This window comes from Dipodomys spectabilis, unplaced genomic scaffold (genome assembly GCF_019054845.1).
Source record: "Dipodomys spectabilis isolate Male_0828 unplaced genomic scaffold, ASM1905484v1 ptg000422l, whole genome shotgun sequence".
Taxonomy (NCBI): domain Eukaryota; kingdom Metazoa; phylum Chordata; class Mammalia; order Rodentia; family Heteromyidae; genus Dipodomys; species Dipodomys spectabilis.
Genome location: NW_024871099.1, coordinates 3,859,985 through 3,880,000, shown reverse-complemented (window position 1 = coordinate 3,880,000; position 20,016 = coordinate 3,859,985). Strand labels below are relative to the sequence as shown.

General features: G+C 48.4%; 1 protein-coding gene across 1 annotated transcript in view; it reads right to left on the bottom strand.

Annotated features, from left to right (window-relative positions):
• Positions 1-20,016, bottom strand: part of Chst8 (carbohydrate sulfotransferase 8) — a 94,604-nt gene that overhangs the window by 24,995 nt on the left and 49,593 nt on the right. The window contains exon 2 of the mRNA XM_042668146.1: positions 17,110-17,325. Coding sequence (XP_042524080.1) covers positions 17,110-17,239 — 130 coding nt within the window. The 5' untranslated portion in view covers positions 17,240-17,325. The remainder of the gene's footprint in view (positions 1-17,109; positions 17,326-20,016) is intronic.

The window sequence follows — 20,016 nt, the reverse complement described above, 5'->3', positions numbered from 1 at the left end:
ACCTGAGGCTAGGATCCCCTAAAACCTGAGGCTGGAGCAGCTACTATTGCTCATGACCTGCACAGTAGCTAGTGCCAGTGTCCACAAAATCTGGGGGTACCTAGGAGCCTAAGTCACAGGATTTGGTACAAAGATTCATCAGATATATACAGCCAGGTCTGTAGCTTATGCTTGTAATCCTAGCTTACTCAGGAGGCTGAGATCTGAGGATCCTGGCACAAAGACAGTTCAGGTTGACAAATCCAGGAGACACTTATCTCCAGTGAACCAGCAAAAAGCCAGAAGTTGAGGTGTGGCTCTAGTAGTAAGAGCACCAGCCTTGAACACAACAAAAACAAACAAAAACAGCAAGTGCACAAGGACCCGAGTTCAAACCCCAGTACCAGCATACACACAGTCAGGTAATGAAAGCAACAATGGAAGTCTGAAGATGCCAAGGCCACCTCTCGAGGGAAAGCTGCCTGGGCCTAAGGCAGGTGAGCTCTAATGAAGCCAAGATGGTGCCTGAATACAGTCCTATCTGATGCTGGGTGTGCCAGGGAGAGAGTGATGTGGAGAAAGCCCAGGGTAAGAAGGCATCAAATCTCTCAGAGACGACTCAGAGCCCCCTAAAGGGTTTAGAACCTCCAACATACACACCTGAACCTAGGCCTGTGGGCACACCTATGTGGATACCCCCCCCCCACATCACAGACAGACACACACTCATCTACATCTGTGCGTTCATCACCCCAAGATTCACAATGCTGAGGGATTTGTGTGGAAGCACACACGGACACCCACAACAATACAATCTCAATGCTCAGATGTGTGCACACGTGCCCCAAGCATGCCTCCAAAGCCAGGCATTTGGCCTCTGGCTGTGCACACCCCCCCCCCCCCACTCACCAACACCGAGCCCCACCCTGGATACAAATCACACGTGGGAAATGTGAATCTGGCCAGTGTGCTGGGCTCTACAAGGGGTGTGGTTCTGGGGAGCCTCTCTCTGTAGATTTCTGGGAGCAGAGGCATGCTGATCTTCAGTGGGGTGAACATCAGGTGAAAAATGATTAGCTGTCACTCAGTGCCTGATGAGTGCAGACCCACCCTCTTCCCCTGGCTCCTGGCAAAGAGCTGACAGGTTATCGATTCACTTAGTGTATTCAGATCAGCAGGTGCAGAGGCTGAGCGGAGACTAGCTGAGAGCAGAGAGGCAGGGGAGGAGAGAGAGGGCAGGCTGAGTGGAGATGCTATCCAGGCCACTCCAGCTCCCTGGACCCCTGCTTGGACTGGCGCTTATGTTTAGGGAGGGCAATAACTTCATCTCTAGTCTCATCTTTTCTGACCAGCTGTGACCAGCAGCCTACAGAGGGGAAGAGGCAATGCCAGGGAATCAGCAGGTAACAAAGGCCACAGGAACATGAATGGCAGCCACAAGAAAAATCAGCTCTAGAAAGCTATTAAATGCACTCCTTGGTTCCCGAGAGAATCTGGTCTGCACCAGAGACTTATGGCTTCAGTCTGACAATAAATCTTTGCCGAATCTCCCTGCACTTATGTCCTTCCTCTACATTTACCTACACAGGCATATCCACACCTCCATCCATCCACCCATCCACTCTTCCACCATTCATCCATTTACCTGTCCATCCATCCAGCCATCTATTCATCATCCATCCATCCCATCCATCTACCCACCTACTCATCTGTGTATCTACCCATGTGTCTGTCCATCCAGCCATGTATCCACCCACCCACCATCTATGCATCTACCCATCTGTTTGCCTGTCCATCCATTTATCCACTCACTCATCTATCACTCATTATCCATCCACCCACCTATTTACCTGTCCATCTATCCATGCATCTGATTATCCATCCATTTTGATCATCTATTTACCCACTCACCCATCTATGCCTCCACCCACATGTCCATCCATCCATCCATCATCCATCCATCCATCCATCCATGTATCCAAGTAACCATCCATCTGACCATCCATTTACCCATTCACTGGTCTATGTATCCACCTATCGATCTGTCCATCCATCCATTCATCTGACCATCCATTTACCCACCCATCCCTCTATGCATCTATCTACCTGTCTGTCCATCCAGCCACCTGCCCACTTATTCACCCATCTACCCATCCATTCACCAGTCCATTCATACATGCATCCATCCATCATCCCTGCTCCTTAGAAATGGATAGGTCTAGGACCTCCAGGGGATCCTGTGTTGTCAGTGGAAAGTTCAATCCTGAAGCCATATCCAGTCTCCTCTCCTTATAGCCCTGTCTCTTAGTTCTGCCACTCATTACCCGGGGAACAAGTAGCTGCCAAGCCTTTGAAAGACCCCCTATTATGTTCTAGCAGTGTGCACTGTGTCTGCTTCACCGCTTACCCTCTAGTCTCCCTTTTCCTGAAAGCATTCCTCAGAGACTTGAACCTCCTTAAAAAAATAAAGAGGGCTGGGAAGGTGGCTCAGTGGTAGAGCGCTTGCCTTGCATGCCTGAGGCCCTGGGTTCAATTCCTCAGCACCACATAAGCAAAAAGAAAAAAGCCGGAAGTGGCGCTGTGGCTCAAGTGGTAGAGCGCTAGCCTTGAGCTGAAGAGCTGAGGGACAGCGCCCAGGCCCAGAGTTCAGGCCCCACAATCGGACCCCCAAAATAAAATAATATAATAATAAATAAATAAAACAGGAGTGGAGATAAGACCCAGTCCATGTGACTACAACACCTTCCTGCTGGCCTTACAGACAGAAAGCCAGTGGGACAAGGCTCCCCAGGCCTCTCCCTCTGCCTGGGGACACCCCTTAAATGATCCAATCCTGCTTCCTCAGAATCAGGGCTCCCCCAGCAGCTCGCCCCCAGCTGACAGAAGGTATTTGCCTCATATCAAGGGAAGTGTAAACGTAGTTTTTTGTTTTTTAAAAAAAATTTTTTTAGCAGCTTTAGCAACAGTTTGAAAAACATGTTTTCTTATGGAGGTGGCAGACACCGCCTGCCGCCTGGTCTCTGGCTGCAGAAGAGTCACACCTCTGACATCACCAGAGGAAGCAGGAAGAGATTGTTGGGCGGGGCCTGAGCCTGGGAAAAGAGCAATGGAATGAAGGAGCAAATGGTGCTTGGCATCCTGCATGCAACAAGGATGCTTTCTGGGATGTAGGAATCAAAGGGCACAGGCCAAGGCAGAGGCCCCGGCTACAACCACTGCCTCTGTTCTTCCTGAGCCCCAGAAGGCTGCAGCCTCCTCTTGGAGAAGAAGCCAGAAGGACTTCTGGGTAAACACTGTGGACAGAATGCATACATTTATCTCAGCTTCTTTTCAAGACCACAGTATGCTGACAGTGATGGCTGGAAGAGCTCAAGGTCGCCATGGAAGGGGACAGCAGCAGATGACAGATTCCAACACATTTTATAGAAGACAGAAAGTGAAGCCAGGCATTGATGGCTCACATCTGTCATCCTAGTTACTCAGGAGGCTGAGATCTGAGGATTGTGGTTCAAAGCCAGACCAGGCAGGAAAGTCTGTGAGACTCTTATCTCTAATCAACCACCTTAAAAAAACAAAACAAACCTGGAAGTGGAGCTATGGCTCAAAGTGGTAGAGTGAGCAAAAAAGCCTAGGAACAATGCCCAGGCCCTGAATTCAAGCCCCATGACCAACCAAAGAGAGAGAGAGAGAGGTGGGAGAGAGAGAGAGAGAGAGAGAGAGAGAGAGAGAGAGAGAGAGAGAGAGAGAGAGAGAGAGAGAGAGAGAGAGAGAGAGGTGGGAGAAAAGAAAGTGGATGGAAACAGGTTTTCCAGGGTGAAGGGTGATGGTGGCTCTGGCTATAGGAGTGGAGTGTTGGAAGGGTGACTTGCCCTATCAAATCCAAACAGGCTTGAGACCTGCTAGTGGTAGGGCAGCCAGATGGCAAGAAGGAAAGCAGCCATGCAACACTCAGTTTTTCTCTGGCAGGAGATGGAAGAGATATACCCCCCCAGGGATCTGCGAGGTCTTGAGGACTCTAGATGGGGAGAAGCAGAGGCTACTGAAGTAATAGTTACTGGGAGGCTCACAGATAGAAAGATCAAAGCTAACCCTCCCCCCCAAATTCATATGTTGAAGCCCTACCTCCCAGATTCTTCAAGTATGACTGTATCTAAAGATATAGTAGCTAAAGAGGTAATGAAGTTACAACGAAGTCATTAGACTGGCCCTAGTCCAGTGACTGGTGTCCTTGTTTGGAAGAAGGTTGTACAGAGGCACACAGAAGGCAGACTCTGTGAAGAAACAGGGAGAAGATGGCACCTTACAAGACAAGAAGTGATGTCTCAGCCCTGCCAACATCTTGGACTTCCAGTGGTAAAATAAATTTCTGTTGGGCAAGCTACTCTGTTTGTGGCAGCAGTGGTAACAAACTAATACATTTTCCCTTAGAACCCCCCAGCAGGATGGCTGACCCCTCATATGAACATTCCGACTTAAAGTCCTTCTTCTGTGCTTCTCATCAGTCAGGTGTGTTTATTGCCACAAAAAGGAAGATGGATGGATGGATGGATGGATGAGTAGACAGAAGGAGGAGGGACAAATGGATGAAGGGAGGATATGAAAAGACAGAAGATGGACAGATGACAGCTGGGATGGCTGATGCATGGCTGATAGATGGATGGCAGATAGATGAGTAAATCATGGATGTGTGTATGTATGTATTTATAGGTGAACAGAAAGAGGATGGATGGATGAATGGAAGAGGGGAGGATGGAAAGATAGAAGATGGACAGATGATAGTTAGAATGGTTGATGGCTGGCTGGCAGATAGAAGAGTGGATGATGAATGTGTGAATGTATGGATAGATGGATGGATGGATGGATGGATGAATAAACAGGAAGAGGATGGGTGGATGCATGGGGAAAATGGGTAGGCAAATGGGAGATGGCTAGATAGAGAGATGGTAGTTTAAATGGCCAATAGACAGCAGGGTGGAAGATGGATGTGTGGATGGAGAGATAAATGATGGATGGGTGACAGTTGATACACACAATGACATGCTATGATCTGATCAGGTAGTTAGATGACAAACAGGTTCAGACAAACCAGAAGGGAGGTAAGTCATCCTGAGCACTAAGTTGTCTGCCTGCTAAAAATACATTCACTTCTCTGGGCCTTGTCACCTTCCGCCTGAGCAGACACTGATGACCTTGAAAGAAATTTGACCTCGACAGCCATTGATGATTCATGTCTGTAATCCAAACTAGTCAGGAAGCTGAGATCTGAGACTGAGATTCAAAGCCAGCCTAGGAAGGAAAGTCCATGAGACTTATCTCTAATGAGCCACCAAAAAGCCATGTGGCTCAAGTATTAGAGGGCTAGCCTTGAGCCAAAATGCTCTGGGCCAGCACTCGCCCTCTAAGGCCAAGCCCCAGGACTGGCACCAAAAAAAAAAAAAGAAAAAAAGAAGTGGTTAACCTGTTGTGTTGCCAAGGCAACCGGAAGTAGGCTGGGAAGCAGAGCATCTGCAGGCCCAGGGAAATCTTGTCTTCTATTTGCTCCTGTCACAGTCCATCAACTCTCCCTGGAGGCTTGATCCTATCAACTCAGGACTGGACAGAGTTCATGTTTTCCCTTCTGGTCCTGTCTTTCAGGAATAACCATTGTAGCCTGGCCAGAGACCTCATGTTACATATAGGGCCTGGTTCCAGCAGGGACCTGAGGTTACGCCAGGGACACCAGGCTGTGGCAGGTAATATTTTCCCACTACATTGATTGGAAACTAAGGCCCTTCATAACAAAGAGCCTGTAAGACACCCGCCCCCCCTCCCACATACACACCTCTCTCCTTGCCTTCCTTGCCTGTGGCCTGTCTGTTCTTGATAATGGTCCTCCACAAGGGACAGGGGCCATGCAAACTTTGAAAGCCCTAGGTCCTGTGCATGCTTGATGAGCTGGCTTGATTTAAGCCAAGAAAAATCCTTTAATTACCACCGATAACTTCTGGCTGGATTCTGGGAAGGAACTAATTTGTGCAAGTGATCACTCAACCTGAAATACTATGAATGTCATTTCATTATTCCATCTGCCTGGGTTGGGGGCAAAGAAGTTATAATAACTATTCTTTAATTAATTAATTAATTAATTAATTTACTGGCTGAGTTCCTGCTGGAGTAAACATTCTTCCCTCACTCTTCTTTTATTTTTTTTGTCCATCATGGGGCTTGAACTCTGGGCCTGGGCACTGTCCCTGAGTTCTTCAGTTCAAGGTGAGAGCTCTACCACTTGAGCCACAGTGCCACTATTGGTTTTCTGGTGATTAACTGGAGATGAGAGGCTCACAGACTTTCCTGCCTGGGTTGGCTTTGAACTACGATCCTTAGATCTCAGCCTCCTGAGTAGCTAGGATTGCAGAAGTGAGCCACCAGTGCCTGGCTTCCCCCACTTTTCTGGCTGATGATACACAGAGCACTGATCCTGTGATACTCAAGTCACCTGACCCTGCTTGGGCCAATAGGATGCATCCTCTTGTCTGATCAAGACAGGGAACACTCTGAGACTCCCAAGGATCAACCCGAAGATCCAGTGTATAGTATGTCCCTGAGAGCTAGAAATTCTAGGAAGTTCATTTGAAGATGAAAACATCAAGCTGGGTATCAGTGGCTCATGCCTGTCATCCCAGCCGCTCAGGAAGCTGAGATCTGAGGATTGTAGTTCCAAGCTAGACTGGGCTGGAAAGTCCGAGAGCCAGCCTTGAGCAAAAGAACTCAGGGACAGCACCTAGGCACTGAGTTTAAGCCCCAGCAATGTTATGGGCACGCACACGCGCGTGCGCACACACACACACACACACACAAAGATGAGAACATCAGTGGATGTGTAATGCCAAGTTTTTGGCTTAAATGAGACCTGCCTAGAGGCACATACTTCCTGTAAATATTGTATGAGAGAAAAGACCCACATGGTGACTTTAGGGAACCACAGATGGGGCTACATCATCTCCATTCACACCAGGTCTTCACAGCATCTGCCCCCACCACCCCCCTCCTCAGAGCTTACATTGTCATGACTACCACAGTGACCTTTGCAAATACCAACACTCACCCAGAGGCCACAGAGAACTGATGCCCACATCCCACATCCCGGCACTGTCCTCTTGTCCTTGGAGCTGTGGCTGGCTCAGAACCACTTTCTCACTGCCCATGTGAGAAACAGGGGTGCTGTGATATAGGCAAGGCTGGCTTGGGTCATGCTTCTGTGGGTGCCCTGCTCCCATTTGCTGGGTATCTTTGTATGTGTGTGCCAGTCTTAGGGCTTGAACTCAAGGTCTGGGCACCTCCTCTGAGCTTTTTGTACTCAAGGCTAGCACTCTATCACTTGAGCCATACCTCCACCTCTGGCTTTATTATGTTGGCTCATTGGTGAGAACAATCTCACAGTCTTTCTGGCCTGGGCTGGCTTTGAACTGCAATCCTCAGATCTCAGACTCCTGAGTAGAGAGAATGGCAGGTATGAGCCTCACTGAGGGCCAGGCCAAGTGGGAAAGAGACTCAGATCTCACCTGAGACCCAGTCTGGAATGGCCCCCAGAGTGTCTCACAGGTGAACAGAGCCTGATTCATGCCCTGGAGCCGAGGTCTCCCAGGAAACAACGAAGGCCCACAGATGCACAACCCGGAACTGGGGCTAACTGGAGACATCAAGGAATCGCCGGGCCTGCTTGGCTGGGCCCAGGCCTGCACACAACGGGAGGCCCAGTTTCCTAGCTCGACTGTAATTTCAGAAAGTGTCTCTGCTGTGAGTTTCAGTGACCAAAATAGCTGAGTCGCCTTGGGGATCAGATGGCTGGGCTGTGGCGCAAGTCGGCTGGGTGTAAACAAGGAGTGTCCTCAAGAGGAAAGGGCTAGAATCACATCAGAAAATAAAAGACATAAAGACCTTGTCATTAACTGGGAGCTATAGACAGGATGAGTGGACCACAGACAGAATTTGGAATCCAACAGCACTGGCTTTGCGTCTTGGCTGGGTGTCTTCCACACTCTGCACAAATGACTCCTATTCATGTAGGACAAGGCCAGGAACCTAACCAACAAGAATCATGAGGGTCATCCACACAAAGGCATTAATAACACTGTGTGTGTGTGTGTGTGTGTGTGTGTGTGTGTGTGCGCGCGCGCGCGCGGGCGCGCTTGCCAGAACTAGGGCTTGAACCCAGAGCCTGGATGGAGTCCCTGAGCTTTTTCACTCAAGGCTGGTACTCAACCATTTGAGCCACAGCTCCACTTCTGGCTTTTTCTATGACTAATTGGAGATCAGAGTCTCACAGACTTTCCTGCCTGGGCTGGCTTTGAACCGTGATCCTCAGATCTCAGTTTCCTGAGTAGCTGATAAGCATGAGCAGCCACCACTCCGATTAATACTGTCTCATAGCCATTTTGGGGGAAGAAGGCAATTAGTTTGTTAGATCCACACAGTGGTCTTACCTTTTGTTTTTAACATTTTATTGCATCTCTTTTAGAAACCTAAGCCTGGCTCTTACTGGATAACAATCATCCCAATTTTCCATCCTGTTTTTCTTCCTAATTTTTTCCCCCACCCTCTAAGAACCTTTTAGTGTAACAATTCCAGGACCATTTTCTCTTAATATCAATTTTCAGATTACGGCAGTATGATGTCTGTTTCCTAATTTAATTGGGTGATTCCTGTTATTAGTTCCCGTGTGCTCGTTATTTTTCATTTAGCATCGTTTAATGCACCAAAGGAAAAGCAGCTTTAGCTGGAGACTTCCAGTGTGCCCTTCTGAAGGAAGATGTAAACATTTCCTTTAACTGTAGGAGGATGAATTTAAAAAAAAAAGAAAGAAAGAAAAGAAAAAGCTAAGGGAGAGCTCTTGGGTCCTGAGTTCAAGACCCTGTACTGGCACAAAAAGGAAATTTTAAAAAGGAACAAGAAGATAGAGACAGATCAATTCTGGCTACAGGGATGGGGTCAATAATGAAGGATGGCCCGAAGCCGGAAGACCCACTAAATCCAGTGGGCTCAGGTGTTGGGACTCAAAGGCCTCCCAGCCTGGCCTCCTTCTGGCACGTGATTGGCTGGTCACTCTTGGTGGTATCCTAGGAAATCTCTTCATCAGTGTGGCCTCTGCAGAGCTGCTGAGGATGCCCTTTGCCCTGCAGTCTAAATCAGTATTGAGGGGGTGGGAAGGTGGCTCAGATGGTAGAGTGCTAGCCTTGAGCAGAAGAGCTGAGGGACACAGCCCAGGCCCAGAGTTCAGGCCCCACGACTGACCCCCCCCCCCCCAAAAAAAAAAATGAGTATCGAAAGCAAGCATCCTCAGTGGCATCCAGCCTTGTGTAAAGAGCCACCTCCATATGTTTTTGTTTTGGTCAGTCCTGGGGCTTAAACCTTGGGCCTGGGCACTGTTCCTCAGCTCTTCAGCTCAAGGCTAGCGCTCTACCACTTAAGCCACAGCACCACTTCTGGTTTTCTGGTGGTTAATTGGAGATAAGAGTCTCACGGAGTTTCCTGCCCAGGCTGGCTTTGAAAGAGATCCTCAGATCTCAGCCTCCTGAGTAGCTAAGATGACAGGCATGAGCCACCGGTGCCTGGCTGCCACCTCCATATGTATCTTTCTAATTTTGTTTTTCCAGTACTTGAGTTTGAACTCAGGACTTCATATTTGCTAAACAGTCACTCTATGGTTTCTTTGCTTTAGTTTTCCCTCCGTATCTCTCTCCTTCCTTCCTTCCTTCCTTTCTTTCTTTCTTTCTTTCTTTTTTCTTTCTTTCTTTCTCTTTCTTGCTTGTCAGTGAGACTTGAACTCAGGCCTGGGGTGCTGTTTCTGAGATCTTGCTCTCAAGGCTGGTGCTCTACCACTTTGAGCCACAGCTCCACTTCCAATGTTTTGGTGGTTGACTGAAGATAAGAGTCTCATGGACGTTCCTGCCTGGGGTGGCTTCAAACCAAGATCCTCAGATCTCAGCCTCACGAGTTGCTTTTTTTTGGGAGGGGGGTTAGGGGGAGAGAAGGAGAATAGGGCCTTGTATTTTTTCCCTGTGCTACCTTGGATCATGGTATACCCGTCTAAGGCTGCCCTGGAAGCTGGGATTACAGATACGTATCATCACACTCGGTTTATTGATGGAATTTGTTGTTAACTTTTGTTTTTCTTAGTCTGACCTTGAACTTTGATCCTCCAGATCTCTGCTTCCTGGATAGCTGGGATCACAGATGTGATCCACCACACTCAGTATACTGATTGAGATGGTTATTAACTTTTGTTCCCCCACCCCCACCCCAGTCTGGCTTTGAACTGTGATCCTCTAGATCTCTGCTTCCAATAGCTGAGATTACAGGCTCACAGCACCCTCTCTTTATTTGCACACAGAGCTCAGTTACTTCCTATCTTCTTGCCCTACAATGATTGCTGGGTTATTAACCTCACAAGGATGCTTAGGAATCTACAAGGACAAGGAAGTCAGGAAGCTTGAGCTCCTGGCTGGAAGTAGTGTTTTTTTTACAGCAATTCTGACTTGGAGAGCAATAAGGGTGGGGGGGGGGGGGGGGGAGAACCAACATTCCCAAACAAACAAACAAAACCCCAGCGGGTGAGCTTTTCCCCCAAGAATGATCTATGTACCCAGTGCCCTGAGCAAGCAGCAGCAAAGCAAGGGAGGGGCCAGGTGTAGCATTCAGTGAGAGTTTGGCGACGCAGGCTGTATTGTGTAGCAACATTGGGTTTTGAGAGTCCCAGCCCTGCTGATTTTGTGCTGATGTATTGCCAGCTACTTAACACGATGGATCACTGCAATTACTTGTCACTTCTGATAGTCATAGTCACAACAAAGATGTGTCAGCCTCGCAAGGTTTAGACGCAATATATATGATGTTCCACAATGCAGTTAGGAAGCCGTTTCAGGAAACAAGACTCCAGAGGATTGCAGGAAACAATCCACCTGCTTGGGGAAGCCGCCAGCTCCGTGGGAACGCTCTGGCCAGCTCTGGGAAAAGCATGGACTTAGGTACCCAGCTCCAGGGGCCCAAGGCAGAACAATCATCTTTTTTGGTTTTGGTGCCAGTCTTGGGGCTTGAACTTAGGACCTAGGTGCTGTCGCTTGTTTGGTGCTCAAGGCTGGTGCTCTACCATTTTGAGCCACACTTCCACTTCTGGCTTTTTGCTGGTTCTTTGGAGGTAAGAATCTCACCGACTTTCCTGTCTGGGCTGGCTTTGAACTGTGATCCACAAGATTACAGGCATGAGCCACTAGTGCCCTGCTTGGCCTTGTCTTCTGAGTGGCCCTTTCAGTAAGTTTTGTCTCTTCCTGCTCCATCTACCTCACCCTCGCCCTTCCTTTCAATCCCTCACAGCAGCTGGATGTTGGAATATTGGAACACACTGGTCCCTTCTCCTGGCTGGCAAGGCCCTCGGACCCAGTTGTGGTGGCTTCGTTGCAAGACAAGGCATTGTGCAGCTTGGAGCAAGAGCCTTGGTTTCCAGCCTTGGCACCCAGCCTGATTGGGGACATGGGCTGCTGCCAGGCAGCTCCAGTTTCCAGGCTAGGAAATAATGAAGCAGGATACGAATCTTTAGAGATGCCAGATTCCCTCCTAGGGAAGGGACCTCCAACAGCCTGTGTGTGTGTGTGTGTGTGTGTGTGTGTGTGTGTGTGTGTGTGTGTGTGTGTGTGTGTGTGTGTGTGTGTGTGTTGGGACTTGAATTCAGGGCCTGGGTGCTGTCCTTTACCTTTTTTTTGTTCAAGGCTAGCTGAGATCTGAGGATTACAGTTTTTCAGCCCAGGCAGGAAAGCCTGTGGGTCTCTGATCTCCAATTAACCATTAAAAAGCCAGAAGTGGGGCTGTGGCACAAAGTGGTTAAGTGCCAGCCTTGAGCCAAAAAAAAAAAAAAAAAGTTCAGGGACAGTTTCAAAGCCTTGAATTCAAGTCTTACTACTGGCGCATGTGCGCACACATACACACATACACACAAACACAAACACACAAGTGAAAAAGAAAACTTATTCTGCAAAAGCCAAACATGAAAAAAGATCTAGCAGGGTCCTGGTGGCTCACGCCTGTAATCCTAGCTACTCAAGAGATTGAGAACTGAAGATGGCAGTTCAAAGCCACCTTCGGCAGGATAATGTCCATGAGGCTTATCTCCAATGAACCAGCAGAAAACTGAAAGTGGTGCTGTGGTTCAATGTGGTAGAGTGCTATCCTTGAGCAAAAGAACTCAGGGACAGTGCCCAGGCCCCCAGTCCAAGATCCAGGACTGACCAAAAAAAAAAAGAAGAAGAAGAAGAAATTCTATTCTATAGTGTTTGCAAAACAGAATCTGCATTATAAGGAGTACTGTTTAAGGACCAAGAGTCACTCACAAGACTCACTTGGTCCCTTTAAAGTACAATCCAATCCATTTGAAAAACAACAACAACAGCAAGGAAGGAATAACAAAATGAGAGCTAGGTCATTGTGTGGTTTCTCCTGAATGGAAAAATGGAAAGATTGATTGAGGATGGATCAATAACAGCTCACTAAGAAAACCTGGAAAGACACCAACTCCTGATGGAGAATGCAGAAACACCCATGGAAAACAAAAACAACCAACTACCAGGGTGCTGGTAGCTCTGGCCAGTAATCCCAGCTACTCAGGAAGCCTAGATCTGAGAATTGTGGTTTGAACTCAGTCAGTGCAGGAAAGTCCTTGAGACGCTTATTTATTTATTTAGTCTTGGGGCTTGAACTCTGGGCCTGGGTGCTGTCCCTCAGCTCTTCTGCTCAAGGCTAGCGCTCTACCACTTGAGCCACAGTGCCATTTCAGTTTTCAGAGTGGTTTATTAGAGATAAGAGTTTCATGGATTTTTCTGCCGGGGGCTGGCTTTGAACCACGATCCTCAGATCTCAGCCTCCTGAGGTAGCTAGGATTTCAGGTGTGAGCTACTGGCATCCAGCCTGTGAGACTTATCTCCAATAAACCACCAGAAAACTGGAAGTGGAGTTGTTACTCAAATGATAGAGTGCTAGCCTTGAGCCTTGAGCTCAGGGACTGCACTAACGCCCTGAGTTCAAGCCCCACAACTGAAAAAAAAAGGGGAAAAAAAAGAAAAAAAGGTCCATCCATTAGCCAAATTTTCCTAATTTATAGAGAATGCAAAGAAAAAAAAGGACCATATTGAAACTCTATCAAATGAGGACAATCAATAAAATCCCAACTGTGAGAAACTCTATATGACTATGACCTGGTTTCTTTAAATAAATAGCAAGTGGAAAAAAAATAAAGATGACAAGACAAGCTGACAGATGAAAAGAGACTTAAAAGGCTCATAAGCTAGGCTCGAGGTGTGGCTCAAGTGGTAGAGTGTCAGCTGAGGGAGCATGAGGTCATGAGTTCAAATCCCAGTACTGCCAGAACAAAAAAGGTGTGTGTGGGGAGTAAGCTCATTGGCCTCAGGACCTGGGAGTGATAAATAACTTTATGGTAATTGAGATAGCCATGGGTAGTTCATACATCCTAGCTACTCAGCCCAGGCAGGAAATCTGTGAGATTCTCAGCTCTAATTAACTACTGAAATGGTAGAAGTGGAGCTGTGGCTCAAGTGGTAGAGCATCAGCCTTGAGTGGAAAAAGCTAAGGGACAACATTCAAGCCCTTAGTTCAAGCCTCATTAGGAGCAGGCACGCACACACACACACACACACACACACACACACACACACACACACACACACACACACACACACACACACACACACACACACACACACATCTCTCTCCTCACTTACAAAAGTTGGCAACTCAAATCTGGCACTGGTGGCTTACGCCTGTAATCCTAGCCACTCAGGAGGCTGAGATCTGAGGATAACCATTCAAAGCCAACCTGGACCAGAAAAATCCGTGGGATTCTTATCTCCAATGACCCACCAGAAAACCGGAAGTGGTGTTGTGGCTCAAAGTGGTAGAGCGCTAGCCTTGAGTAAAAGAGCTCAGGGATAGTACCCAACGCTGAAGTCCATCGGTGAGGTAGGCTGGCTGGACTAAGACATCCAGATGTCATAGCTTACCAACATCAGACCCAAGGGACCACAAGCAACAAAGAGATTTATGGATTTGTTAGGCCCATCCTCTTCTTCCCACCTTTGTGACCAGATAACAACCTGTGCCTGGGAAAATGTATGCCTCCGATAGATTTCTCATGGAAAAAATGTACGGGGGGAGGCGGGGGGGGGGGGGGGGGGAGAGGGAAGAGGTAAGGGAAGATGGGGGGATGGGAGGGCCCACCCAGCCATGTAACTGGACACATACACTTTGTAAGCACTGATTTCCAACAGATAAATGTAATCAAAGTTTATACGCTCAGAGAAGCCAACAGGATAGGGATTGTTTCACTTGAAAGATCAGAAGAAAATTGTAACTAATGTTGTGGAAAATTACTTTGATATTGCTTTCTTGGTACCGAATTCACAATTAGGCGGCTGTAAGGAGTACACGGAAAGAATAAACGCAGAGTAACAAATCAACACAAACAGCTTGTGTCAGGAGCACTTTATGGAGGGGAAAGTAACGGAAGCATTACTTAAAGTTTTATGACTGGATTTGGCATTACGTGATTGACGTATAACGTCAACGCACTAAGGCTGACCCGCCAGTATTGAGCAACAGATGCACAGTGGCTCGAGAGATCCAACTGTGGTCATCACCTGCCTCCTTCATCTGTGAAGAGAGGTAGACAAGGATGTTTGTCATTTGTGTGTGTGTGTGTATGTGTGTGTGTGTGCTGGTCTTGGATTTGAACTCAGGGCCTGGGTATTGTCCCTCAGCTCTTTTGCTAAAGGCTACTGCTTTACTACTTGAGCCACAGCTCCATTTCTGACTTTTTTGGTGGTTTATTGGAGATCAGAGTCTCACAGACTTTCTTGCCCAGGCTAGCTTTGAACCACGATCCTCAGAAATCAGCCTCCTGAGGAGTTAGGATTACAGGCGTGAACCACAAGCAGGATGCTTGTTTTAACCGTGGGCCATCCTGTACATTGCGCCAGCCTGAGGCTCAAGCTCTACCCGGCCAGACCAGGCTGTCCTACAAACACCACCAGCCTGCACTCCTCACATCTGTGGGCTTGAGCAGCTATGTAGCACAGCACTGTCTGGCTTGAAGAATAATAACCTGGCCCCAACAGCTGGGGCACTGGTGGCTCACGCCTGTAATCCTAGCTTCTCAGGAAGCTGAGATCTGAGAATCAAGGTTCAAAGTCACCCTGGGCAGAAAAGTCTGTGAGATGCTTAATCTCCAACAAATAACTAAAAAGCCAGAAGTGGAACTGTGGTTCCACTAGCTATCCTTGAGCTGAAAGATAGCTCAAAAGATAGCACCCAGAACCTGAGTTCAAGTCTTAGGACTTGACAATAATCTGCAGCTACTTGGCCACTTGGATGTAGCATCGCCAGCCATGTGTTGGGGGCGGGGGGAGGGGGGAATCACCCAAAACACGATCCCAGAATGGGTCTCTCCCAGTGGACGCCACAGAGCCATTCCTGCCTCCTTTCTCTGGCAATTTTCACATGGTGCAGACACCAGTCACACGCACAACTGAACGCACAACAAAGGTACACATTGCCTTTATCCAAAGCTTACACACTTTGTGGGGCTCGGCTACAGCTGACTCATTGTCACCTGCTATTTATTTCTAGGCCTCCCAAGAGGTTACAAAGTCCCCAGAGGAGCCAACTGCGTCACTCCGAACTTGCTTCTTCAGAAGCCAGAAAACAGCCAGACCTACTTTTGACAGCCTCCAGCTGTGGGAATTTGACCAGAGATCACCTACCCGCCTGCCGTCACGGCTGCCTGTCATTTACTACCCGTGATGGATCTGTGCTTCCTGGGCCTCTTCTGCTGTAGGGCCTCTGGCAGCAGCTGCCAGATCTTGGTGGGGCTTTTGGTTCAGATAGGGGTGGCACAGACATCTATCTGCCTAAACCTCTGATTGCAAATCTTCCCTTCCATAATCCATCAGCTGTGAAACAGAACCACATCCCAGGGTATGGGGCAGGTGCATCTCTCCTCCAGTGGGTTTTAAGGCACAGACAGGGTGAGGATGGGGTGGGAGGCGGGTGCTGGTGACTCATCGCTGTCATCCTAGCTACTCAGGAGACTGAAATCTGAGGATCATAGTTCAACGCCAGCCTAGCTAGGAAAGTCTATGAGACTCTTAATCTCCAATGAATCACACAAAAAAGCCAGAAGTCAGCCAGGCACCTGTGGCTCATGCCTGTAATCATAGCTACCCAGGAGGCTGACATCTGAGAATCATAGTTCAAAACCAGCTCAGGCAAGAAAGTCCCCATGAGACTCTCATCTCCAATAAACCACTCAAAAACTGGAAGTGGCATTGTGGCTTAATGTGGTAGAGTGCTAGCTTTGAGTAAAAGAGCTTATGGACAGTGCCCAGGTCCTGAGTTCAAGCCCCAGGACCGACAAGAGCAACAACAAAAGCCAGAAGTGGAACTGTGGCTCAAATGGTAGAATGTCAGCCTTGTGCAAAAGAACAAAACAAAAACCAAGCAAGCAAAAAACAAAACTGAGGGACAGCACTTAGGCCCTGAGTTCATGTCTTAGGAACAGCACAAGTAAAGAAAAGAAAAAGAGGGCTGGGAAGGTGGCTGGGTGGTAGAGTGCTTGCCTTGCATGCCTGAGGCCCAGGGTTTGATTCATCAGCACCACATAAGCAGAAAAAGCTGGAAGTGGTGCTGTGGCTCAAGTGGTAGAGCACTAGCCTTGAGCTGAAGAGCTGAGGGACAGCGCCCAGGTCTAGAGTTCAAGCCCCACAACCAACAACAACAAGAACAAAAAAGAAAGAAAGAAAGAAAAGAAAAGAAGAAAAAGAATTTCATGGAAGGCAACAACCGAATGGGCAGAAAGACAGCTTCTCCAACATCTGTTGCTAGAGATTTCATATTAGACAACCCATTCTGCTGGCACTGATGCCCACCAGTATGTATGTGTGTGTGTGCATGCGTGTTATGTGTTGGGAGGTGTCAGGACCCCCTTTTCTGCTTGCTTGGGGGCTCTCAACTCTATCTTCTAGCCCAGCACATGAAGGAAGCCATGAGGCCTGGGCCTTGGGCAGGAAGGAGAGGATCATGTGTCTGGCTCACCTGACCCCTGCTGGGGGGCGACCTCTGTGGGGTCCTGCAGGCTGATGAAGAGGAGGAGGCCGGCAGCTCCAAACAGCAGAATAGATGAGAACATGCAGGTCAGCCGCATGGTTTTGGGTCGTGGGGTCATCCAGGGCACGTTCCGGGGTCACCTTTCCGGTGTGGGAGACACGTTCTGCCTTCATTGTTCACACCAGGCATCCATCAGGCTGAGGTCTGCAGGCAGAGGGGGACAGAGAATTCTGTATTGAGGACACTGTGTCACTTGGAGCGCCTTCCATCTTTTTATTACTATTATTATTTTGTCGGTCGTGGGGCTTGAACTCTGGGCCTGGGCTACTGTCCCTCAGCTCTTCAGCTCAAGGCGAGCAGTCTACACTTGAGACACAGCACCACTTCCAGTTTTCTGGTGGTTCATTGGAGATAAGAGTCTCATGGAAACCTGGTGCCGGTGGCTCACACCTGTAAGCCTAGTTACTCAGGAGGCTGAGATCTGAGGATCAGTGTTCAAAGCCAGCCTGGGCAGGAAAGACCATGAGACTCTTATCTCCAATAAACCACCAGAAAACCGGAAGTGGCGCTGTGGCTCAAGTGGTAGAGCGCTAGCCTTGAGCTGAAGAGCTTAGTGACAGTGCCCAGGCCCAGAATTCAGGCCCCACCTCCGACAAAAAAAGAGTCTCATGGGGATTTTTCTGCCTGGGATGGCTTTGAACTGTGATACTTAGACCTCAGCTTCATGAGTAGCTAGGGTAACAGGCGTGAACCCCCAGTGCCTGGCCCTTCCTTCCATTTTTTAAGCCCAGGGAGGATGAAAGAATTGCTGTTGCTACCCATTGCCAGGACAGTAGCTTCTCACCAGGTGCGCTCTCTCTCTCTCTCTCTCTCTCTCTCTCTCTCTCTCTCTCGATCTGGTGCCAGACCTGGGTTTTGAACTCAGACCCTGAGTGTTGTCCTGAGCTGCTTTTGCTCAAAGCTAGTGCTCTACCACTTGAGCCACAGTTCCACCGCTGGCTTTTTTTAGTCGTTTTTTTTTTTTGAGATAAGAGTCTCATGGACTTTCTTGCTCGGGCTGGCTTTGAACTGTGATATTCAAATCTCCCAAGTAGCTAGAGTGACAGGTGTGAGCTCCCAGTGCCTGACTCGGGTTCCCTTTTGAGGGAACTTCCCTCTGTCCCTCTGTCCTCTTATCTCCATCAGTACCATTGGCCATCCAAGGAGTCTTCAGGGACTTTGTCTACCTTGGAATGAAGCAGTACACAAAAGGGAAACTGAGGCCACCAGGATTGCTCCCAGCAGCCTCTAACCACAATTAGAAGGTTCTTCTGGACCCAGACAGCTGGGTCTGGGTGTTTTGGTATTGCTACTAAGACTTGAACTCAGGACCTGGGCACACTCTAGCTTTTTTACTCAACGTTGGTCCTCTACCAAATTGAGCCTCAGCTCCACTTCTGACTTTTTTTTTTTGCTAGTTTATTGGAGAAAAGAGTTTCACAGACTTTCCTGCCCAGTCTGGCTTTCAACTTTGATCCTCAGATCTCAGTCTCCTGAATAGCTAGGATGACAGGGGTGAGTCACCGGTGCCTGGCTCCACTGACTTGCCATGGGGTAGTCTTCTACTGTGTCTAGCCTCTGAAATGTGAGGCAGAAAGAGATTTTTTTTTTTTTAAAAAAGAGCTTTCTTCTTTTCTTCCCTGCCTGGAAAAAACATTCCTGAGGACCAGCTTGCTTCTCAGCAACGCTCTGGGGCCAAGAAGTATAAACTGCAGCTTTGGGTTTCTTCCCTCTGCAGTCTCTGTAATTATTTTCTCACTCAGTTAACTTTAATTAACCTGCCTCAGGCCTCTCCGCGCCTGATGTGGGGCTCCCTGGACTGTGCCAAGAGGGTGGTTCCCACGACCTCTGCTTTTATATTATTGGAGAGGCAGCACTGAGCTGGGCTCTTTTTTTAGTCTCTAGAGCTGGCTCAGGTGGGGTAGGCTGGGTGGGTTTACTCCTTAACTCATTGCAATGGCTCTCCCCTTAAAATGAAGTAAACAAATACATCAATAAATAAAGACTGCTGGGCCCGGCCATCAGCTAAGCATCGTCTCTGCCCTACTTGCAGGAAAGGAAAATGGACTGCTGGGTGCCAGTGGCTCAGACCTGTCATCCTAGCTACTCAGGTGGCTGAGATCTGAGGATCATGGTTCAAAGCTAGTCAAGGCAAAAAAGCCCATGAGACTCTTATCTCCAGTAAACTACTCAGAAAAAGTTAGCAGTGGTGCTGTGGCTCAAGTGGCAGAGTGTTAGCCTTGAGAAAAAGCAGCTCAGGGACCGCACCCAGGCCCTGAGTTCAAACCCCAGGACTAGGAAAAAAGAAAAGGACAGCTGGGCACTGGTGGCTCATACCTCTAACCCTAGCTACTCAAGATGGTTGAGATCAGAGGATCATGGTTCAAAGCCAGCCTGGACAGGAAAGTCCATGAGACTCTTACCTCCAATAAACCACTAGAAAACCAGAAGTAGAGCTGTGACTCAAAGTAGGAGCGTGTTAACCTTGAAGGATGAAGAAAGCTCAGGGACAGTGCCCAGATCCTGAGTTCAAGCCCTACAACTGACAAAAAAAAAAAAAAAAGAAAAGAAAATTAGAGCCATAGGTCATCATAAGACCCCTCTGACTGCAGGGCTTGGGGGTCAAGCCCATTCCAGATAGCTGGATTACACCCAGGGGGAGGAAGGCTCCAAGCCCAGGAGAGTTCTATCCAGCTGTCCCCTCCTTACCTGGGCAGGAGTGAACAAAGATGTCCCACTTGGCTAAGGGCTTCAGAACACATCATCTTAAGCCATGACCTTTTCCTCTCTGGTTTTCTCAGGTGAGACAGAGCTGGGGGGGGAGGGGTGCAGGTCATGTGATACATTGTCTTGTAA